The sequence below is a fragment of the Bos mutus genome, chromosome 15, assembly GCF_027580195.1.
Source record: "Bos mutus isolate GX-2022 chromosome 15, NWIPB_WYAK_1.1, whole genome shotgun sequence".
Lineage (NCBI taxonomy): Eukaryota > Metazoa > Chordata > Mammalia > Artiodactyla > Bovidae > Bos > Bos mutus.
This window is the reverse complement of record NC_091631.1, coordinates 24,458,516-24,478,656: the sequence shown is the minus strand read 5'-3', so window position 1 is coordinate 24,478,656 and position 20,141 is coordinate 24,458,516. Positions and strand designations below refer to the sequence as shown.

At 39.5% G+C, this 20,141-nt stretch overlaps 1 protein-coding gene across 1 annotated transcript in view; it reads left to right on the top strand.

Annotated features, from left to right (window-relative positions):
• Positions 1–20,141, top strand: part of BBOX1 (gamma-butyrobetaine hydroxylase 1) — a 66,261-nt gene that overhangs the window by 1,554 nt on the left and 44,566 nt on the right. The window contains exon 2 of the mRNA XM_005890664.2: positions 214–328. Coding sequence (XP_005890726.1) covers positions 214–328 — 115 coding nt within the window. The remainder of the gene's footprint in view (positions 1–213; positions 329–20,141) is intronic.

The window sequence follows — 20,141 nt, the reverse complement described above, 5'->3', positions numbered from 1 at the left end:
AGGTGTATCTCCTTGGTGTTCAGTTTCTTCCTTTGCCAAAAGTTTATTCTATGCTTGTAAGTATATAAGTTAAAAAACAGAAGGAAAAAAAAGCAAGAGCTAATTTGATTCTCTGATAACCTTAAATAACTTTCAGAAACAGCAATAGCAGAGAACCAAAGTACATAGAAGTATAATATATGTTTATGTGATATTTGCTTTCTGTGTTATAAGGTTCATATCATGTGGCCAAATGACCATTGCAGTGAATATGGAGCTGATTGGCTGAAGAAAAGATGCTTTTCACAGCAGGCCAGAGAAAAACTCCAGAAAGAATTGTTTTTGCCAGGTAACCTTGCTACGGTTTTCAGATTTTAACCTTTAAACCTCATATGGTAAAAAAATTTGCTCAGAAGCAAATTAAAACCCTTGTACCCTGGTTAAAATATTATTGTAATTTATGTGGAATGTTTAATGATTTACCACACAGATCATGCAAGTAGAGATAGAAAGAAACATAGAGCAGGTCTAGACATTCTAGAACTTGGAATTTTCTACCTCAAAAGAAAAGAAATTTAGCAAATTTGTATCCTTGTCATCTAACACGAAAACTTTCACTCACAGGCACTCCATAAGTCTCCCTGCAAAGAAGCAGGATGAATCAAAGGCACACTTGTTCCTTAACAGTTTTGTCTGAGGCCAGAAAAACACAAGATCAACAAGGCAGATATTTCTAAACTGGCGTCCACAGATAAAATTATGTGATCCGTGAACCTCATGAAATAGTATACACAGCATTGAATGTGCATGTGAGTGTGTGTGTCAGGCTTGTGCACAGCAAATTGCTTGGGGAGAGTTTATATGAGTCTCAAGGGAATCTGTGACCACAGAAATATTCAGAAAATCTCCACTAGACAGATTCAGTCAAAAAGGAAGACTTCATTCTTTAAAAAAAAAACAAAAACCTTCCTTTCAGTCTTTTTTCTTTTTTATTGAAATACAGTTGATTTACAATGTGTTAATTTCTGCTGTCCAGCAAAATGATTCAGTTAGACATATAAATACACTTTTATTATGTTCTTTTCCATTATTGTTTATCACAGGATGTTGATATAGTTCCCTGTGCTGTCCAGTAGGCTCTTTTGCTTATCCATTCTACATATAATAGTTTGAATTTGTTAACCGCAAACTCCTACTCCATCTTTCCTCGAATCCCCTCTCCCTTGTAGCAACTATGAATCTGTTCTCTATGAAGAAGGTTTTAATCTTGATCTGAGATACCAAATAAGCACTTAATAAGATAGAAAGTTATTTTTTAAATACGACTTTTCAGAGATATACAATAATACAACTCAATCAGAAGTGCTGGGGAGAAGGGGGAAGTAGTAATACTTTGTGCATGCTCAGTTGTGCCCATCTCTTTGCAATGTCATGGGCTGTAGCCCACCAGGCTCCTCTGTCCCTGAGATTATCCCAGCAAGAATACTGGAGTGGGTTGCCATTTCTTGCTCCAGGGGATCTTCTTGAGCCAGGGATTGAACCTGCATCTCCTGAGGCTCCTGCACTGGCAGGTGGATTCTTTACCACTGAGTCACCTGGGAAGCCATTACAATTTTATTCTCTGCATATTTTGAAGATTTGTATCATAAGATGATGTGGTCAAAGGCGATTTTGAGAACAAGCTGATTCTAATGTATTTACTAGAATCTTGACTTGCACAAATACACTAACAAGGTAAGTTTCCTTGAACATTCTTTTCCACTGTTAACCAGATATATTGGACCACTGTCCCTTTGGGCCACTGATCAGCCTTATTAGATTTTGTAACACATCTCTTCTGGGGATTCTGGGTCATATACCAAGACACAGATTTTTACCTTACTGCTTTCAGATCTGAAATTCTCAAACATGTATGGTGACTCTGCATGGTTTTCAGTGCTAGACTTACAACAGTGTCCTAGGTGCGGAGATACTACTACAGCTTCACCTGGACCCATGGTTATCGATAGGGTGTGATGTGGTCCCCTTCCTGTTCAAGGACAGGCCTCCATCCCTTAATCTTACCATTCTGACAACTGACAAAGTTTTGCTCCAGTGCTTTCTGTCTAAACCATCAGAAACCCATTTTCCTCTTTATCTAGTCAAGCTAGCTGGTGGAATCCAGATGGATATCCAAGGAAAGATGCTTTTCCTGCCTTCCCCCAGTGAGTTCACGGTTAGATTCTTCAAAGAGTCTCCAATTACATAACTGAATGGAAACTGTCTGGGTCAAATAGCAATATCACAAGTGTATTTTTTTTTATTATTTATTTTAGATTTCTTCTGGTACTCAAAATATTTTTCCTTAACTCTGCCTTAATTTTGTAATCCCATTGGATTTTACTTTCATTTCCTTCAAGTTCTTTTGATGATCTCAGGGAATAAAAGCCAACTTTTTATTATTACAGCTTAAGCTTTTAAGCATTGTAAAAGGATACGGCCACCCCCTCCATTAATATTTCTTGACAAGCGCAGTTTTATAGCTTGCATTTCTCAGTACTGTCAGGCAGTAGCAGGATGGAAATGATACTACTTTCAGTTCAACAGTGGAAAAAACAGGTCACACGGACAGGCTGCAATCAGAAATCATATAAGGAGAACTGGCTGTTATTTAGACAATGGAAACTATTTTAATGGTTTAAAACAAGATCAGATTTTTAAAATATATTCTCAAGCTGTGTGGTTGGTAGGTAAAAGAAGAAATTAATGGACCATTTTTGAAATATTGCTTCTGTGGCTTTTTGCCTGTAGAATTTGGCACCTTATTTCCCTGCCATTGCATATTTTCAAACATTCATACTCAGAACAAGTAAACAGACTCAGTTACATTTGTGAAAGAGCTTTGTTTTTGGTACTCAGGGGCAGTGTTTCCTCTGTTGCTCTTTCCTTAGAGTGAAGAAAGACTTTTAAAATCTGATGTCAAGATGCAGATTACTTTTCCTTGATTTTCCCTTGGCATTAGATGTTGCACTCAGAAATGGAAAGACCATCCACCAGAAAAAGCTCTTGTCATGGGACAGTCACAGCTGGGAAACATGGATAACAATCATTCTCTCATACATTTCTATTCAATTGCACCTATCTTGTGCTGAAAACTGTAAGGAAATAACAAGTTTTAAAAAGACATATTGCAGGACAGCAATAGAAACTTTGGCCACCTGATGCAAAGAGCTGACTCATTAGAAAAGACCCTGATGCTGGGAAACACTGAAGGCAGGAAGACAAGGTAATGACAGAGGATGAGATGGTTGGATGGCATCACCAACTCAATGGACATGAGTTTGAGTAATCTCTGGGAGATGGTGAAGGACAGGGAAGCCTGGGGTGCTGAAGTCCATGGGGTCACAAAAGAGTCGAACACAACTGAGCAACTGAACAACAGTAGAGACGCAGACGTAGAGAAAGGACTTGTGGACTCAGTGGGAAGTAGAGAGTGGGATGAATTGCAAGAGTAGCATTGACATATATACACTACCATGTGTAAAATAGATAGCTAGTGGGAAGCTGCTGTATAGCACAGGGAGCTCAACTAGGTGATCTGTGATGACCTAGAGGGTTGAGAGGGAGGCCCAAGAGGGAGAGGATATATATATACTTAGAGCTGATTCACATTGTTGTACAGGAGAAACCAGTACAATATTACAAAGCAATTATATTCCAGTTAAAATTTTTTTTAGAAAAACATGGATTCTTCCCTAGAAGATTTATCCCACCTAGGAGGGGACATCAGCCATGGAAACAAATAAGTATAGTACATTATTTTAAGTACATGAAGACGTGCATAGAAGATTTATTAGAATGCAGAAGGACTCTGAAGAGATAAGAAAATGTGACTCAAATAAGACGTAATACTTGAACTGGGTTTTGAGGAATCCATTTGTTTGACAAAGATAGAAAGTAAGGAAATTCTCAACAGAGAAAAGAGCAAAGAAGTATAATAGAGCACGTTGGTTTAGGAAACTGCAATTAGTTTAATATAGATGAAGTTACAATTGTTAGGCAACTAAGAAGGAAGTGGCTTAAGTGCCCTACTAAGAGGCTCAACCCTAAACCCTAAGGCAAGAAAGTTTGCTTAGCACCAAGGTCAAGTATTTTTCCTTCTGTTAGTTTTTCAGGCTGATTCTCTTCTTATAAGGCCAGAGAAATGATTGTTTATAAGTTTAAGAAGAAGATGGCTTTATCTATTTTTTTAGGATGCATTTTACATTTTCATTTTTAGGATGCATTTACATTTAGGATGATTTTTACCAAACACATATAATTTCTCAAGTGCCTATGAGATTGTGAATGTCTCCTTAGCTTCCTTTTGTTCTTAATGCATTCTACCCTTCCCTCTTCCAGTGTACCCCTTTGGTTCTTGGTTTGTATTTATCTTAAATTAAAGAGGGTGAAGAGATCAGATCTGTGATGTAGAAAAATCTTGGTCATGGTCATCTGGGCTGGATGGATTGGTGTGGGGAATGCTCAGGAGCAGGGTAACCATAGTATGATCTAGAAGTCATCCTGTATGAATCATTAAGAACTTAAACTAGGAAAGTAGCAGAGAGCACAGGGATAGTATTTGTACTCAAGAAAAATAGATATTAACCTGGAGGACAGGAGGGTCTGGCCCTCTAATCTTTATCCATTTAAATCCAAGCCTAGCATGTGAATGTTTCCAAATAGATGGACATAAGTGAAGATTTTAATAAAACATTGGAAATATGAAGAATTTTTCTGAAATTGCTTTTTAGCTTTCATGAGAAATTGGCATGATTATATACTCATTTTGGGGGACTAACTTTAAGATGCAAAATTCCCAAAATAAAACTGATAGGACTAAAATAGAAAAGAATCAGTGCATAATGTGATCTTTTGTATATGAACCTAAATATCTGTTCTTTTTATTAACATGTGGTGGCAGAATGAATGCTTGTTTTCCTAGCTATCTCCTTGAATTGGTACTGGAATATTTGTGTATTACTCTCTGACAGCAGTAATATTTGTTATCGCAAATTGAGATTTAAAAGGTGTTAATTTGAAGAAAATCTTTATTCCATAGAAGCAATCTGCTCAGTTTTGTCAGCAATCCAGAAACTAAGTACACAGCACAGTCAGAAAAGAATATTTCCCTTCATTTCCATATGTCCCTCTTCTATCAGAGCAAGACTTCACCTGTGTACTTTATCAGATTACAACCCTTCTGCAGTCCATAGCTATGACTCCCTTCTTTGTTTCAAAAGGAATATGCCGCAAGAGGAACTGAAAACTCTCAAGTAGCTATGCTGCTGCTGCTGCTAAGTCGCTTCAGTCATTTCCGACTCTGTGCGACCCAAGACGGTAGCCCATCAGGCTCCACCGTCCCTGGGGTTCTCCAGGCAAGAACACTGGAGTGGGTTGCCATTTCCTTCTCCAATGCATGAAAGTGAAAAGTGAAAAGTGAAAGTGAAGTCGCTCAGTCATGTCCAACTCTTAGTGACCCCATGGACTGCAGCCTACCAGGAGAAGGCGATGGCACCCCACTCCAGTACTCTTGCCTGGAAAATCTCATGGGCGGAGGAGGCTGGTAGGCTGCAGTCCTTGGGGTTGCTAAGAGTCGGACACAACTGAGAGACTTCACCGTGGTGATTTTGCATATGGTTAAAAAAAAAAAACAGAGCTCCCCCTTTCTAATAGAGGGCCATATGCGTCCCTGAAGATGAAGATTTTTATTATAGTGCAAAGAATAGAGTTGGTTTGGTACACAGCCTATTTTTATAGAAATTTGCCCCAAAAGCAAAAATTATTATCTTTTTTAAAAATGAACAAGTAATGTACACAACAAATATGCCCAATTCCCACATAATAGTTCATCCATATCCCTAAACGTTGCCCCATCCTTCATCCATTCATAAACCCCCAGAGGTGGGAATTAGCAGGGCAAGTCGGGGATGGAATGAAGGTATCTGTTTCACTTATTACTTGGTAATTATGAAAAGGACTGGGAGGTTTTTTTTTCCAAGCTATCTTAGAACATTCCAACTGTATGAACTACCAGTCAGAATGGCTTCAGAAGAGCTCTGTTAAAACAGATGCATCAGAGCAATCAAGCCACTGTGTCACATTGCCAAATATATTGCCTTTCCAAGAAGGACCTAGTACAAGTCACTCAGGCCCACACTCTGGTGCACAGGTGGGAGAATGGCCCAAAGTCTTCGTATGTTTAAGAAGAAAGTCTCTATTTTGCCTGACATATGTGAAATGAACCTACCAAGTTTCAGAGAAATGTGTTTGGGGCTTCGATGAAATAAATACAGGTATCTTAAATGCTTGTAAGTTTACAAATGCATATTTTGCTGCCCTTTTTCTCTGTGCCATAGTAATGTCTTTCAATATGTCCTGTTCTTTTCTGAATCACATATCATTTGTTATCACACTCAGTTTCTGCATTGCACTTGAGAAACGAGGGCATAATATCTGAAGGCTCTAATATCCCTGTGGACTGTAAGTCAGTAAGTCCAAGATGGGAGATTCACAGCCTGAGAAGCACCCTGCAGTATTGTATACCCAACAGAAGCCCCTAGGCTGGAGGTTGTTTCCACAGCCATCTGCCTAGTTTGGGGTTCTACTTGTAAACTCTAGGTCAGATCCTTTTTCTTTTATGTTTTTTTCATCTCCATCCATACTTCCAGCTAGAAAACACATAATCATATACTCAGAGATATGTATTAAAGTATTAAAGATAAAGTCTGTTTTGAAGCTGGACACATTACAAAAATACAGGGTGGGGAGAAGTCCTACGAACTACATCTATTACTTTTTAAAAATTTTTAGGTAAGAAACATTAATTATATATTTTTAATCATTTTTATTATTTAACAACTTTATAAAATAAACTATCATATCATCATCCAATGTTAGTGCAAAATAGGACTTTGAAAAGCTCGTGTCTTCAAAAAGTTGATATCTTTAAAAGCCTTGAAAAAGTTTGAGGATATTTCTGAGAATCTAAAGTAAATCTATTTTGAGGAAGAATTATTATAGTCTATTCCCTTTTCATAATTTTTCAGTATACCTACCACATCAAAAGTTAAGGAAAATATACTAATTTCTTTATTCTTGGAAAAGTAATTATCTAGAGTTACACTAAAGTAAATTTATTTCTTTTATTTCCCTTTTCTTTCAAACAGGGAAAAAGTAAAGTGGGCTTTCTCCAATGAGTGAAAAACTTCCATTTCTCACAAATAAGACTTACTTTTTCTTGCAGCGTGGGAATAAGTTTTGTAACATTGGCAATTGGATGGCAAATTTAGAATTTATAAATTAAGAAAATTCTAAACTGTGGCAATTTCAAGAAGTAAAGTTGTATTGTTTTGTATGCTGGCTTCACTTTACCAAACCTACATATAGGCACATAAGTTATAAATTTAATGTCATTTCTGCTAGTGCCTACACATTAGGAGATTCACCAACTGGGAAAAAAAAAAAAAAAAAGGACAACTGATTCTGATTAAAAAACTATTACTTCTCACTTCTGGTTCTACTTTGTTCTTCAAGATGGCAGAACACAGTGGAAAAAACATAGTTTGGAGTAATAGATATCTTCATCATACTTAAATTTCTTTAAGATTCCAGTTCCAAACTTTCAATATGTCCATGGAAAAAAATTAGTTTTAATTTCTTCTTAAATTTTTCTATCCCCATAAGGAAAAAAAAAAAGATTTTGGAAAGACTTTTGATGTTGCTGTTCACCCATTCTGTTGATTTGCCTACTTTCTAGCTGAGCAAATTAGTTAAATAATTTTTAGTCTCTATTCCATTCAACGATTTCTTTAACTTTAACCTTTTGCTCAAAATTCTGTATTTTTCCCAATCTGTAACTTTGCTTTGAATCAAAAGAACAGTATAGCACTGAATTAAAAGTACTCTAGAACCTAAGTCTTGCTTGATCTGTGACCTTGACCAATTTTCTTAACCTTTCTTGTTCCCAAATCTTTATCTGCACAATGGAGATGGGACCAGCTTACAGCCTTGAAAAGCACCACACTGAGTGAAAAACGATGTCTCACTTTACATATGACCTCACTTCATCTTCAGAAGGTTCCCTTGAAAGCAGTTGTAAATACTGATAACTATAGAGAACAGCCTTGAGAGGCTTCTTGACCTTCTTAAATAGTATATCAGTTTACAGAAAAAGAAAAAAAAAAAGCACAATCCTATTTTTTTTTCCATCAGCTATCAAGCTTCCATGTTCATTGCCTGTTTGCCCAGAGAAGACTGACATTCAAAACGCTATAGGTGAAAAAGATTGTATAATTTGTCCTTCTTGCTAACCACTTAGTCAAAGCCTTTTGTTATCTCATACTTGAGTTACTGAAATAACATGGCCTCTGTGTTCACCCCCAGCTTGCACAACCCTGCAGGGTTATCCTCCAGATGCCCATCATTATCTTCCCTCCCCCAGCCCTGGTGATTCTCTGCAGCACAATACAGTCCGAAGTCTTCCCTGGGACTTTCTAATCATCCTGCAATCTAGAGCCCCATCCACAAGCATGTGGATTCTTCAGTTCAGTTCAATCCAGTCACTCAGTTGTGTCTGACTCTTTGCAACCCCATGAATTGCAGCACGCCAGGCCTCCCTGTCCATCACAACGCCCGGAGTTCACTCAAACTCACGTCCATCGAGTCAGTGATACCATCCAGCCATCTCATCCTCTGTTGTCCCCTTTTCCTCCTGCCCCCAATCCCTCCCAGCATCAGAGTCTTTTCCAATGAGTCAACTCTTTGCATGAGGTGGCCAAAGTACTGGAGTTTCAGCTTTAGCATCATTCCTTCCAAAGAGCACCCAACACTGATCTCCTTTAGAATGGACTGGTTGGATCTCCTTGCAGTCCAAGGGACTCTCAAGAGTCTTCTCCAACACCACAGTTCAAAAGCATCAATTCTTCAGTGCTCAGCTTTCTTCACAGTCCAACTCTCACATCCATACATGACTACTGGAAAAACCATAGCCTTGACTAGATGGACCTTTGTTGGCAAAGTAATGTCTCTGCTTTTGAATATGCTATCTAGGTTGGTCATAACTTTTCTTCCAAGGAGTAAGCATCTTTTAGTTTCAGGGCTGCAGTCACCATCTGCAGTGATTTTGGAGCCCCCAAAAATAAAGTCTGACACTGTTTCCACTGTTTCCCCATCTATTTCCCATGAAGTGATAGGACCAGATGCCATGATCTTAGTTTTCTGCATGTGGATTCTTCAGTTCAGTTCAGTAGCTCAGTCGTGTCCGACTCTTTGAAACCCCATGAATCGCAGCACGCCAGGCCTCCCTGTCCATCACCAACTCCCAGAGTTCACTGAGACTCACGTCCATTGAATCAGTGATGCCATCCAGCCATCTCATCCTCTGTCGTCCCCTTCTCCTCCTGCCCCCAATCCCTCCCAGCATCAAAGTCTTTTCCAATGAGTCAACTCTTCGCATGAGGTGGCCAAAGTATTGGAGTTTCAGCTTTAGCATCATTCCTTCCAAAGAACACCCAGGGCTGATCTCCTTCAGAATGGACTGCTTGGATCTCCTTGCAGTCCAAAGGACTCTCAAGGGTCTTCTCCAACACCACAGTTCAAAAGCATCAATTCTTCGGCGCTCAGCTTTCTTCACAGTCCAACTCTCACATCCATACATGACCACTGTAAAAACCATAGCCTTGACTAGACGGACCTTTGTTGGCAAAGTAATGTCTCTGCTTTTGAATATGTTATCTTGGTTGGTCATAAATTTTCTTCCAAGGAGTAAGCATCTTTGAATTTCATGCAGTCACCATCTGCAGTGATTTTGGAGTCCAAAAAAATAAAGTCTGACACTGTTTCCACTGTTTCCCCATCTATTTCCCATGAAGTGATGGGACCAGATGCCATGATCTTCGTTTTCTGAATGTTGAGCTTTAAGCCAACTTTTTCACTCTCCACTTTCACTTTCATGAAGAGATTGTGTGGATTCTTACCTTTGTCCATATTCTGCTTGTTTCCCCAATCACTTACTCTATTCTTCTGCCTGGCCTAACTTCACCTCTCCATCCTACAAGATCGAACTCACATCCCAGTGGACCCCTTTACCAATAGTTCCACCCTAGATTTATAATTATCCCTGAGACAAACTGGCTCAGTGATAAAGAACCCACCTGCCAATGCAGAAGATATGGGTTCATTCCTTGTGTCGGGAAGATCCCCTGAAGAAAGAAATGGCAACCTACTCCACTATTGTTGCCTGGAGAATCCCATAGACAGAGGAGCCTGGTGGGCTACCATCCATGGGGTCACAGAAGAGTCAGATATGACTCAGCCACTAAACAACAACAACAAAGTCAAACTACAAAATATGGACCAGAAAGCGAGCAAGTCCAGAAAACGGACATAATTTCACTGGTAACACTAAAATGCAAGGCTGTGGTATAACAATGGAAGCATATACATTTTTCCAAAAGAATTTTGTTAGAATTTGTTAGGAGAGGAAGTGAAAGAGGGTGGTGTGCCAAGAACATGCTTCCCCTGTAAAACAGCACAGTGTTACAAAAGGAGAACAGCTTTGGAATCAGCAGAGGGGTTTTGACTTTCTGCTCTGTGAGCCTGACTTGTGCCATAAATTATCTGACTCTCACTTTTTCCATATGTAAAAGAGGCAATACCTCTCAGCTGTGGGATGTGAAGAATAAGTGGAAAAAAGTAAGTGCTGTGCTTAGCTCAGTGCCTGGCACACTGTGGCTACTCAAATCCTGTTAGGTCCTTTCCCTCACCTTCTCCTCCTACATAAAGAGCCATGGACATAGTAAAGGCATAATAAAGAACATCTGAGCAAGGATAAAAGCAAAGAGAGTAACAGCATCATGATCATGCCTTATGCATGAGTTCCCCTTACTTGAAGAATAATATTATAATCCTGATTAAATCCTTGAGGGTGACTCAGAAATGAATTATTGCCATGAAAAGGATTTTACTCATTCAGACATTGATTTTAAGTGTGGGCTAAATTTTTTCTACCTGACAGATAGTTTTCTTTAAATAAAACTAAGGAAGGCAGTGAAAAGACAGGTCAACTTTGACCCTAATTCCAATCAGGTCTGTAAAAATGTTTGCTGAAGCTAGGATGATCAGCAAACTTGGGGAAAAGTGATGTATCATCTACTGGTTAGTTAAGTATCATTAGAGATGAAGACACCAACACTCAGCAGATATATTTCATATACAAACCTCAATATTTAGATGAAAAAAAAATTCCAGACCCAAATTAGATATAGTCTCATGACCATATGAAAACAGATAATATTAATAAAGAAGATAGGGTAAAAAAAATAAATAAAAATAAAAATAAATAAAATAAAAAAATAAAAATAAAATAAATTAATTAATTAAAAAAAAAAAAAGAAGATGGGGGAAGGTATCTGAAGAGAACCATGTGCTCATAAAGGAGGAAGCAGAGTGTCTAAGCTCTAACTTCAAAAGGGCATGATGGAAGTGTCTGGGCTTCCCCAGTGGCACCAGTGGTAAAGAACCTGCCTGCCAAAGCAGAAGACATAAAAGATGTGGGTTCAATCCCTGGGTCAGGAAGATGCCCTGGAACAGAAAAGGGGAACCCACTCCAGAATTCATGCCTGGAAAATTCCATGGACAGAGAAGCCTGGTGGGTTACAGTCCATGGGGTTGCAAAGAGTTGGACATGACTGAGCACGCATGCACACAGGAACAGAAGTGTCTAGCCCAAAACAGGTTGATCAATCATAATCATGATGGACAGCCAAAAGGGGGATTTATAAAGTGATTTACTTGGAGAAATAAGAAAAAAGGAGGAAGATCAGAGGAAAGATGAATCCTCTGATGGGAGTAGATGGTCTTAGATAATCCTGCTTCACAGACAGTCTTCCCTGACAGATGGTAACTCCATCTGTCAGGCAGTGGGGTCAACCACTACTATTTGACATAGTTTTGTAAATCCTAGCCACGGTGTCAGAGAAGAAAAAAAAATAAAATAAAAGAAATCCAGATTGGAAAATAAGAAGTAAAATCTCACTGTTTGCAGATGACATGATCCTCTACCTAGAAAACCCTAAAGACACCACCAGAAATTTACTAGAGCTAATCAATGAATATAGTAAAGTTGTAGGATATAAAATTAATACACAGAAACCTCTTGCATTCCTATATGCTAACAGTGAGAAAACAGAAAGATAAATTAAGGGAAAATCCCATTCACCATTGCAATGAAAAGAATAAAATACTCAGGAATAAATTTACCTAAAGAAACAAAAGACCTATATATATAAAACTATAAAACACCAATGAAAGAAATCAAAGATGACACAAATAGATGGAGAAATATACCATGTTTGTGGATTGGAAGAATCAATATAGTGAAAATGAGTATACTACCCAAAGTAATCTATAATTCAATGCAATTCCTATCAAGCTACCAATGGTATTTTTCACAGAACTAGAACAAGTAATTTCATAATTTATATGGAAACACAAAAAAAGAAACCTCAAATAGCCAAAGCAATCTTGAGAAAGAAGAATGGAACTGGAGGAATCAATCTGCCTGACTTCAGAATATACTACAAAGCTACAATCATCAAGACAGTATGGTACTGGCACAAGGACAGAAATATAGATCAATGGAACAAAATAGAAAGCCCAGAGATAAAGCTACACACCTATGGACATCTTATCTTTGACAAATGAGGCAAAAATATACAATGGTGCAAACACAATTTCTTTAACAAGTGGTGCTGGGAAAACTGGTCAACCACCTGTAAAAGAATGAAATAAGAACACTTTATAAAACCATACACAAAAATAAACTCAAAATGGATGAAAGATCTATATGTAAGACCAGAAACTATAAAACTCTTAGAGGAAAACATAGGCAGAACACTCTCTGACATAAATCACAGCAAGATCCTTTATAACCCACCTTTTATTTAATGGAAATAAAAACAAAAATAAACACATGGGACCTAATTAAACATAAAAGCTTTTGCACAAGGAAGAAAACTATAAGCCAGGTGAAAAGGCAGCCTTCAAAATGGGAGAAAATAATGGCAAACGAAACAACTGACAAATAATTAATCTCCAAAATATACAAGCAGCTCATGTAGCTTAATACCAGAAAAATAAATGACCTAATTAAAAAGTGGGTCAAAGAACTAAACAGACATTTCTCCAAAGAAGAGATACAAATGGCTAACAAACACATGAAAAGATGCTCAACATCACTCATTATCATAGAAATGCAAATCAAAACCACAATGAGGTACCATCTTACACCAGTCAGGATGGCAGCCATCAAAAAGTCTACAAACAATAAATTCTGGATAGGGTGTGGAGAAAAGGGAACCCTCTTATGCTGTTGGTCGGAATGTAAACTAGTACACTGTTCTATGGAGAACAGTATGGAGACTCCTTAAAAACTGTAAATAGAACTGCCGTATGACCTAGCAATCCCACTGCTGGGCATACACTGAGGAAACCAGAATTAAAAGAGTCACACGTACCCCAGTGTTCATTGCAGCACTGTTTACAAGACCTAGGACATGGAAGCAACCTGGATGTCCATCGGCTGATGAATGGATAAGAACGTTGTGGTACATATACACAATGCGGTATTACCAGCTATAAAAAAGAATGCATTTGAGTCAGTTCTAATGAGGTGGATAAAATTGGAGCCTATTATACAGAGTGAAGTAAGTCAGAAAGAGAAACACCCATACAGTATATTAATGCACATATGTGGAATTTGGAATGATGGTAATGACAACCTTATATGCAAGAGAGAAAAAGAGACACAGATGTAAAGAACAGACTTTTGGACTATGTGGGAGAAGGTGAGGGTGGGATGATTTGAGAGAATAGCATTGAAATATGTATATTACCATATGTAAACCAGATGACCAGTGCAAGTTCAATGCACAAAGCAGGGCACTCAAAGTCAGTGCTCTGCTCTGGGGCAGCCCAGAGGGATGGGGTGGGGAGGAAGATGGGACGGGTGTTCAGAATGGGGGGACACATGTACACCCATGGCTGATTCATGTTTATGTATGGCAAAAACCACCACAATATTGTAGAGTAATTAGCCTCTAATTAAAATAAATTAATAAAAATCTAGACTCTTCATTATCTCTTATACCATGCACCCAACGTACCAAGAAAATCTCCTAACTCTATTGTCAAACAATCCAGAATCCATCAACATCTCACTATCTCCTACGCCAACCCTCTGTCTGAATTACCAACACGTATACCCTCTTTCTCCCTTCTTTCTCCCTTCTTTCCCCTACTCCTTTGCCAATCTTCCTTCTTCATATTTTTAAGCATTGCTAGGCACTAAGCTCAGTGCTTAATATGTATTGCTGTATTTAATCCTAGCAACAACTTTACAAAGACAACATTATTATAACCTTTTCACACATGAGGAAAATGAGATTGATAAAACTAAGTAGTCCAAAACAAAAGAGTTAAAGTGATGGAGCCAAGATTTGACTGAAGAGCATCTGTTTTATTAGATTCCTTTGTCATCCTCCTCCTCTTCTAGGTGCTTGTAGCAATTTGTGCCAGCTTCTCTTTCCATGCTGGGCTTCCCTGGTGACTCAACGGTAAAGAATCCACCTACAATGCAGAGACGCGATTTCAGTCCTGGGGTGAGAAAGATCCCCTGGAGGAGGGCATGGCAACCCACTCCAGTATTCTTGACTGGAGAATCCCACGGACAGAGGAGCCTGATGGGCTACAGGCCATAAGGTCGCAAAGAGTCAGACACGACTGAAGCAACTAAGCTTGCACACATGCTTTTTCTGTGCCGTTGCCATTACGGCACTCAAGGGTCAGTGTCTGTGTATTTGACTGTCCACCCCACTAGAAAATTGGAATCAAGAGAAAAAACTAATATTTATAACAGGTACCATTTTTCGAATATCTTCCATGCATTATAAAATTGTACCAGGAATTGTTCTCTGTGCTGGGGATACAGTGATGAAGAAAACAGAAAAAATGTTCTGTCCTTAAGGAATTTGCATTCTGGTAGAGAATGAGATCACAAAATTTACAAACTTATTTATACCACATCAAGAGATGATAAGGACACAGATACAGGCAGGGTGTTCGATGTGGTGATGGGGGTGAATGGAAGTCTCTTCTGAGTCCTTCTAATTTTTACTGAAACAGGAAGCAAAGCTGTCAGCTAAGCATGAGTAGAAGGAGGATGTGTGGGAAGACTGAGGATAGAGAATATGATAAACAGTCAGCTAGGGGAGTATGGGATAGAGTGAACTATAGATTAAGGAGTATGCAATAAAATCGTCATCATGGTATGTTTTCGTCCAGCCACATTCAGCTGCTCTGGTTCAAGTGCAGTTAGGTGCGCTATGTCTAGTACTTTCAAGACCATCTCATTTAAATTTCCCCGCAATCCAACAGATTATTTCCACCCTGTATTTTCAGGAAAGAAATTGAACTGAGAGAATATATCACTTTCTGAAGGTCATGCAGACAGAAAGTGTGAGAATTCCGACTTGAATCCAGATCTGTCACCCTCAAACCTTTGACACAAAGTCCCTATCAAACTGGACCTGCATCTCATTTCTACATAAGTACTCAGTACATTCTCAGTGAACTAGCTTCGGAAATGAGACTTGGCTGAGGGGCAATTCTTACATGTTTTGGCAGACTGAAAAGTTAAGCTGAGTCAACAGACTTGAGACTGCCAAAACAAGGTTAATTAGATTTAGGCTGCATGAATAAAAATGTAGTAGCAAGCCCACTGTGTAGGTATGGCCAGAGTACACCTGTAGTATTAGGTCTGATTTGAGACACCCAGGCTGTTATAGGACATCAGCAAACTTGAAAGCATCAACCAGAGGAGAGCAGAGAGGATAGTATGGGGCTTGGGAGCCATAAAACGTGAAAAATATGGGTGAGAAAGAGGCCATTTATTTAGCCTTGGAAAGAAAAACTCAGTTCAGTAACTGTCTTTATACCTTCTCCAAGACTGCCATATTCTGTGTGATTCTGGAGCACTGCATTAGCGCCTCAAAGAAGGTGACAGAGGTAGATGTGACTCTGTGTAAGGAAGAAGATTGTGTCATTTGGAGCCGACTAGAACCAGAGTGGGTTGCTCCATAGGGAGACGTGTGCTGTGCAATGAAAAGCCATCAAGAGGGTGTTCTACAACCTTTTCAAGGATGTCAAAGGGGATAGTTAAAATAATGGCAGAGGGTAAAATTGAATTTTCGGTTTGCACTGCCAACTCGAAGGAAGTCTGAGATAATAATCTTGCTTCTTGACATCCTTCGGTGCTTGTTATCCTTCAACAAAATTTTTGTGAATATCCAGAGTCTAGTTCTTCGTGTAGTATCCTAGCTCTGACTTAACATCAGCTGTGTGATGTTGCATCACTTACCTAAGATACTGATGCCTGTCTCATCTATAAAATGGAGACAGTACTAGAACCTCTATTATGGGGTTGTTGTGAGGATTACATGCGACACTCCATGTAAAGTGCTTAGAAAGTGCCTAGTAAGTGTGTTAGGACTTCCCTGGTGGCTCAGGCGGTAAAGTGTCTGTCTACAATGAGGGAGACCTGGGTTCGATCCCTGGGTTGGGAAGATTCCCCTGGAGAAGGAAATGGCAATCCACTCCAGTACTATTGCCTGGAAAATCCCATGGACAGAGGAGCCTGGTAGGCTACAGTCCTTGGGGTCGTAAAGAGTCGGACACGACTGAGCAACTTCACTTAGTGTTAGCTTCTGTTTTTGTAAATGTTTATTACACTGTCCTTTAGTGCTGTTTCATAATTTCCTGTGTTTTTTCCAACTGTATGGTCACTCTTGTCATAGGGTTGCTGCTGCTGCTGCTGCTAAGTCGCTTCAGTCATGTCCGACTCTGTGCAACTCCATAGATGGCAGCCCACCAGGCTCCCCCGTCCCTGGGATTCTCCAGGCAAGAATACTGGAATGGGTTGCCATTTCCTTCTCCCATGCATAAAAGTGAAAATAAAGTCTCTCAGTCATGTCCGACTCCTAACGACCTCATGGACTGCAGCCTACAAGGCTCCTCCGTCCATAGGATTTTCCAGGCAAGAGTACTGGAGTGGGGTGCCATTGCCTTCTCTGGTCATAGGGCTGAACATATATAATATATCAGGTACCTAATAGTCCAAAGCAGAAGTGAGTTTCTCTTCTTGCAAGCAATTTATAAACTTGTTTATACATTCTCAAGGAGACTTTTCAAGTTTGGTGAGATTATCACCTACAGGAAAGGTTTTATGGATTTCTCTATCTTTTAAAATGCTAAAGGGTGCTCAGATACTGTCTTCATTTGAGTTGGTTCCAATTTCCATTAATCATTAGGAAATAAGCAAATATTTTATTTAGGATACAGAACACAGTAGTTTTATGAAAATCTATTGAATGCCAGCCCTGTGCTGTATACCAGGAGGAGAAAGAGTTAAGGGCAACAGCCAGGAGGAAATAAAGATAAATGACAAGATCCTTATAGTTTGCAAGGACCTTGCAGTTTAGTGAGAGAGAGAGAGATGAGGACCCACCTAACCCACTCTTGCTTGCTTTTATATCTCACCTATGACACCCACGTCTGTCTAGTGCGTCCTAGGCTCAGTGACTTTGAGTTCCTCCGGTAAGCTAAGAGATCACCCTTCTTCCTATTGTCTTTCCTATTTGGACACTTTCTCTGCCCTTTGCATGACTGACTTCTCTCACCCCTCAGGATGCAGCTTAAATAGCATCTTTTCAGTTAGACCTTTCTTATCTGCCATGTCTAAATAGGGTCTCCATCCCACTTCCAATGATTTTTTTGTCAATATACCCCATTTGTTATGCTCATAGCACTTGCTACAATGTTTAGTTTTATGTATTTATTTCTTTGCTTCCTTATTTATTCACCTTTTCCCTCCCAAGGGCAGCAATCACATCTATTTTTATTCACTACATGTTCTCTTTCACATAGCCAAACCTTTCAACAAACACATACAGAGTAAATGAAAGATCCTTTCAGCACAGTGAGGTGAGCACTGGGACCGAGGTGTGTATGGCGCTAGGCACCACAGAAGACAGCCATCCTAGCCCAGTCTTGCAGATGCCAAAGGAGGGCATCACAGAGGCTGTCACGACTGTGTCAGTGCTCCTCAGCACTTTTCTCATACATACCAACAGCTTCGTATCCCAAGCCTGCCATGCTCCTGGAGGGTCCTCTCTGCCTAAGGGAGCCTGCTTGGCCAACACACAGGAAAGGCCAGGAGACCCAGGAATGAATCCCCAGAAACAGCTCTCAACCAATAAGTGGTGGGTGTCGGTAGCCTGTGCATCTCAGCTTCCTTGGCTCTGGGTAGGATAACTCTGAATGTGAAGTATAGTCTACAGCATTGCCATGAGGTCCAGCAGTGCTGAGTCCCAGCTGCAAAACCCTAACCTGTTCACCCGAAACTATCACAACACTGTTATTTGGCTATACTCCAATATAAAATAAAAAGTTTTTTTAAAAAATCCATCCAGAGGCCTGCTTCCCTGTCTTACTTCCCCACCTCCTATTGGTGCCTCCTTAGTAAATTGTTGTTTATTTGCTCAGTCATGTCTGACTGTTTGCAACCCCATGGATTGAAGAACGCCAGGCTTCTCTATCCTTCACCATCTCCCAGAGGTTGCTCACACTCATGTCCATTGAATTCATGATGCCATCCAACCATCTCATCCTCTGTTGCCCACTTTTCCTCTAGCCCTCAATTTTTCCCAGCATCAGGGTCTTTTCTAATGAGTCAGCTCTTTGCATTAGGTGGCCAAGTATTGGAGCTTCAGCATCAGTCCTTCCAATGAATATTCAGGACTGATTTCCTTTAGGATTGACTGGTTTGATCTCCTTGCTGTCCAAGGGACTGTCAAGAATCTTCTCCAGCACCACAGTTCAAAAGCATCAGTTCTTTGGCACTTCATGGTCCAACTCTCACCTGAGTAAGTTGCCTGCATTCAAATCCTCATCTTAGGGTCAGCTTCTGGAAGATTTCAATCTAAAAGACGACAAATGACCAAGATCTTGAAAGGCAGGTTGAGTCACTAGACAAGAGACAAGGATACCCTTTCCAAAAAGGGCAGCAAGTCCTTAGTGCAGAAAAGAAAATCAAAGCCCTATTTCCACTCAGGGGCCTTTCCTCTCCTCGGGGTCAGATTTGGTTTTTGGCTGAAGCCCTGCAAGATATCTACAGGAAAAGATAGTAAGCCATCAGCTGATCCTTAGCACATGAGATGAGCTGTTTCAGACAGTTGTTTCAGGCACAGTTCTGTACAGGTGAACAGAAGGTCCTAAATTCATAAAATAACACACTGTAACCCTGCACACTGCATTCATGAATCTTCAACTGAAGAGCTTCTTTGTGTCTTTTTCTTTTTTGAAAAACAAGTCAGGATTCAGGAATGTGAGGTTTAACCCTGAAAAGCAAGCCTTATACAAATGGTTCCTTGAAAGCCAGCATGTAGCCTGTGCATAAATTTTATGATGTGTGAAGCACATGTTCAAGGAAGTATTTATTAGTAAGGCCATAAGTTAAATTAGAAAGGGTGGTTCATGCCTTAAATATTCCGTCATTTTCCATACTATTTATGTATCCAGACCCAAGTGTGAAATTTAAGTTTGCTTTCAATGTATTCACCTGACCAATGATTTCTTCTAGGCCAATGTGTTTTCATATGGTCCCTGGTGGTGAGGTTTTGTGGTTGGGGCAGATTGGGAAAATGCTTCTAAATTACCTTTTCAACATCAGAGTTTCTGTTCAGATATCATAGGATCTACACATAGATCATAGAATGATCCTACTGGTTGGATTTATTAAGATGAAGTTTATTTCTCCTGGAAAACTAGAGTATTTTATATTGAGGATGTTATGATGAATTTGGAAACTGGTTAGTCACAGTGCTGTCCCTGAAAATTACACTTGCCATTATCGAGTCTAGCAGCAGCTCATATTAGGACACAGATTTTATGATGGGCTGTGGCCCTTGGTCACTGATTTTTGCAAAGTGGCTGCCTAGGCCAACCAAAATAGGAGCTATAGTTGAAGAACTGTAAACTTGGTAGAACTTGAAAGGTACTGTGACCAGCTCCTGATAGTAAAATCCTAT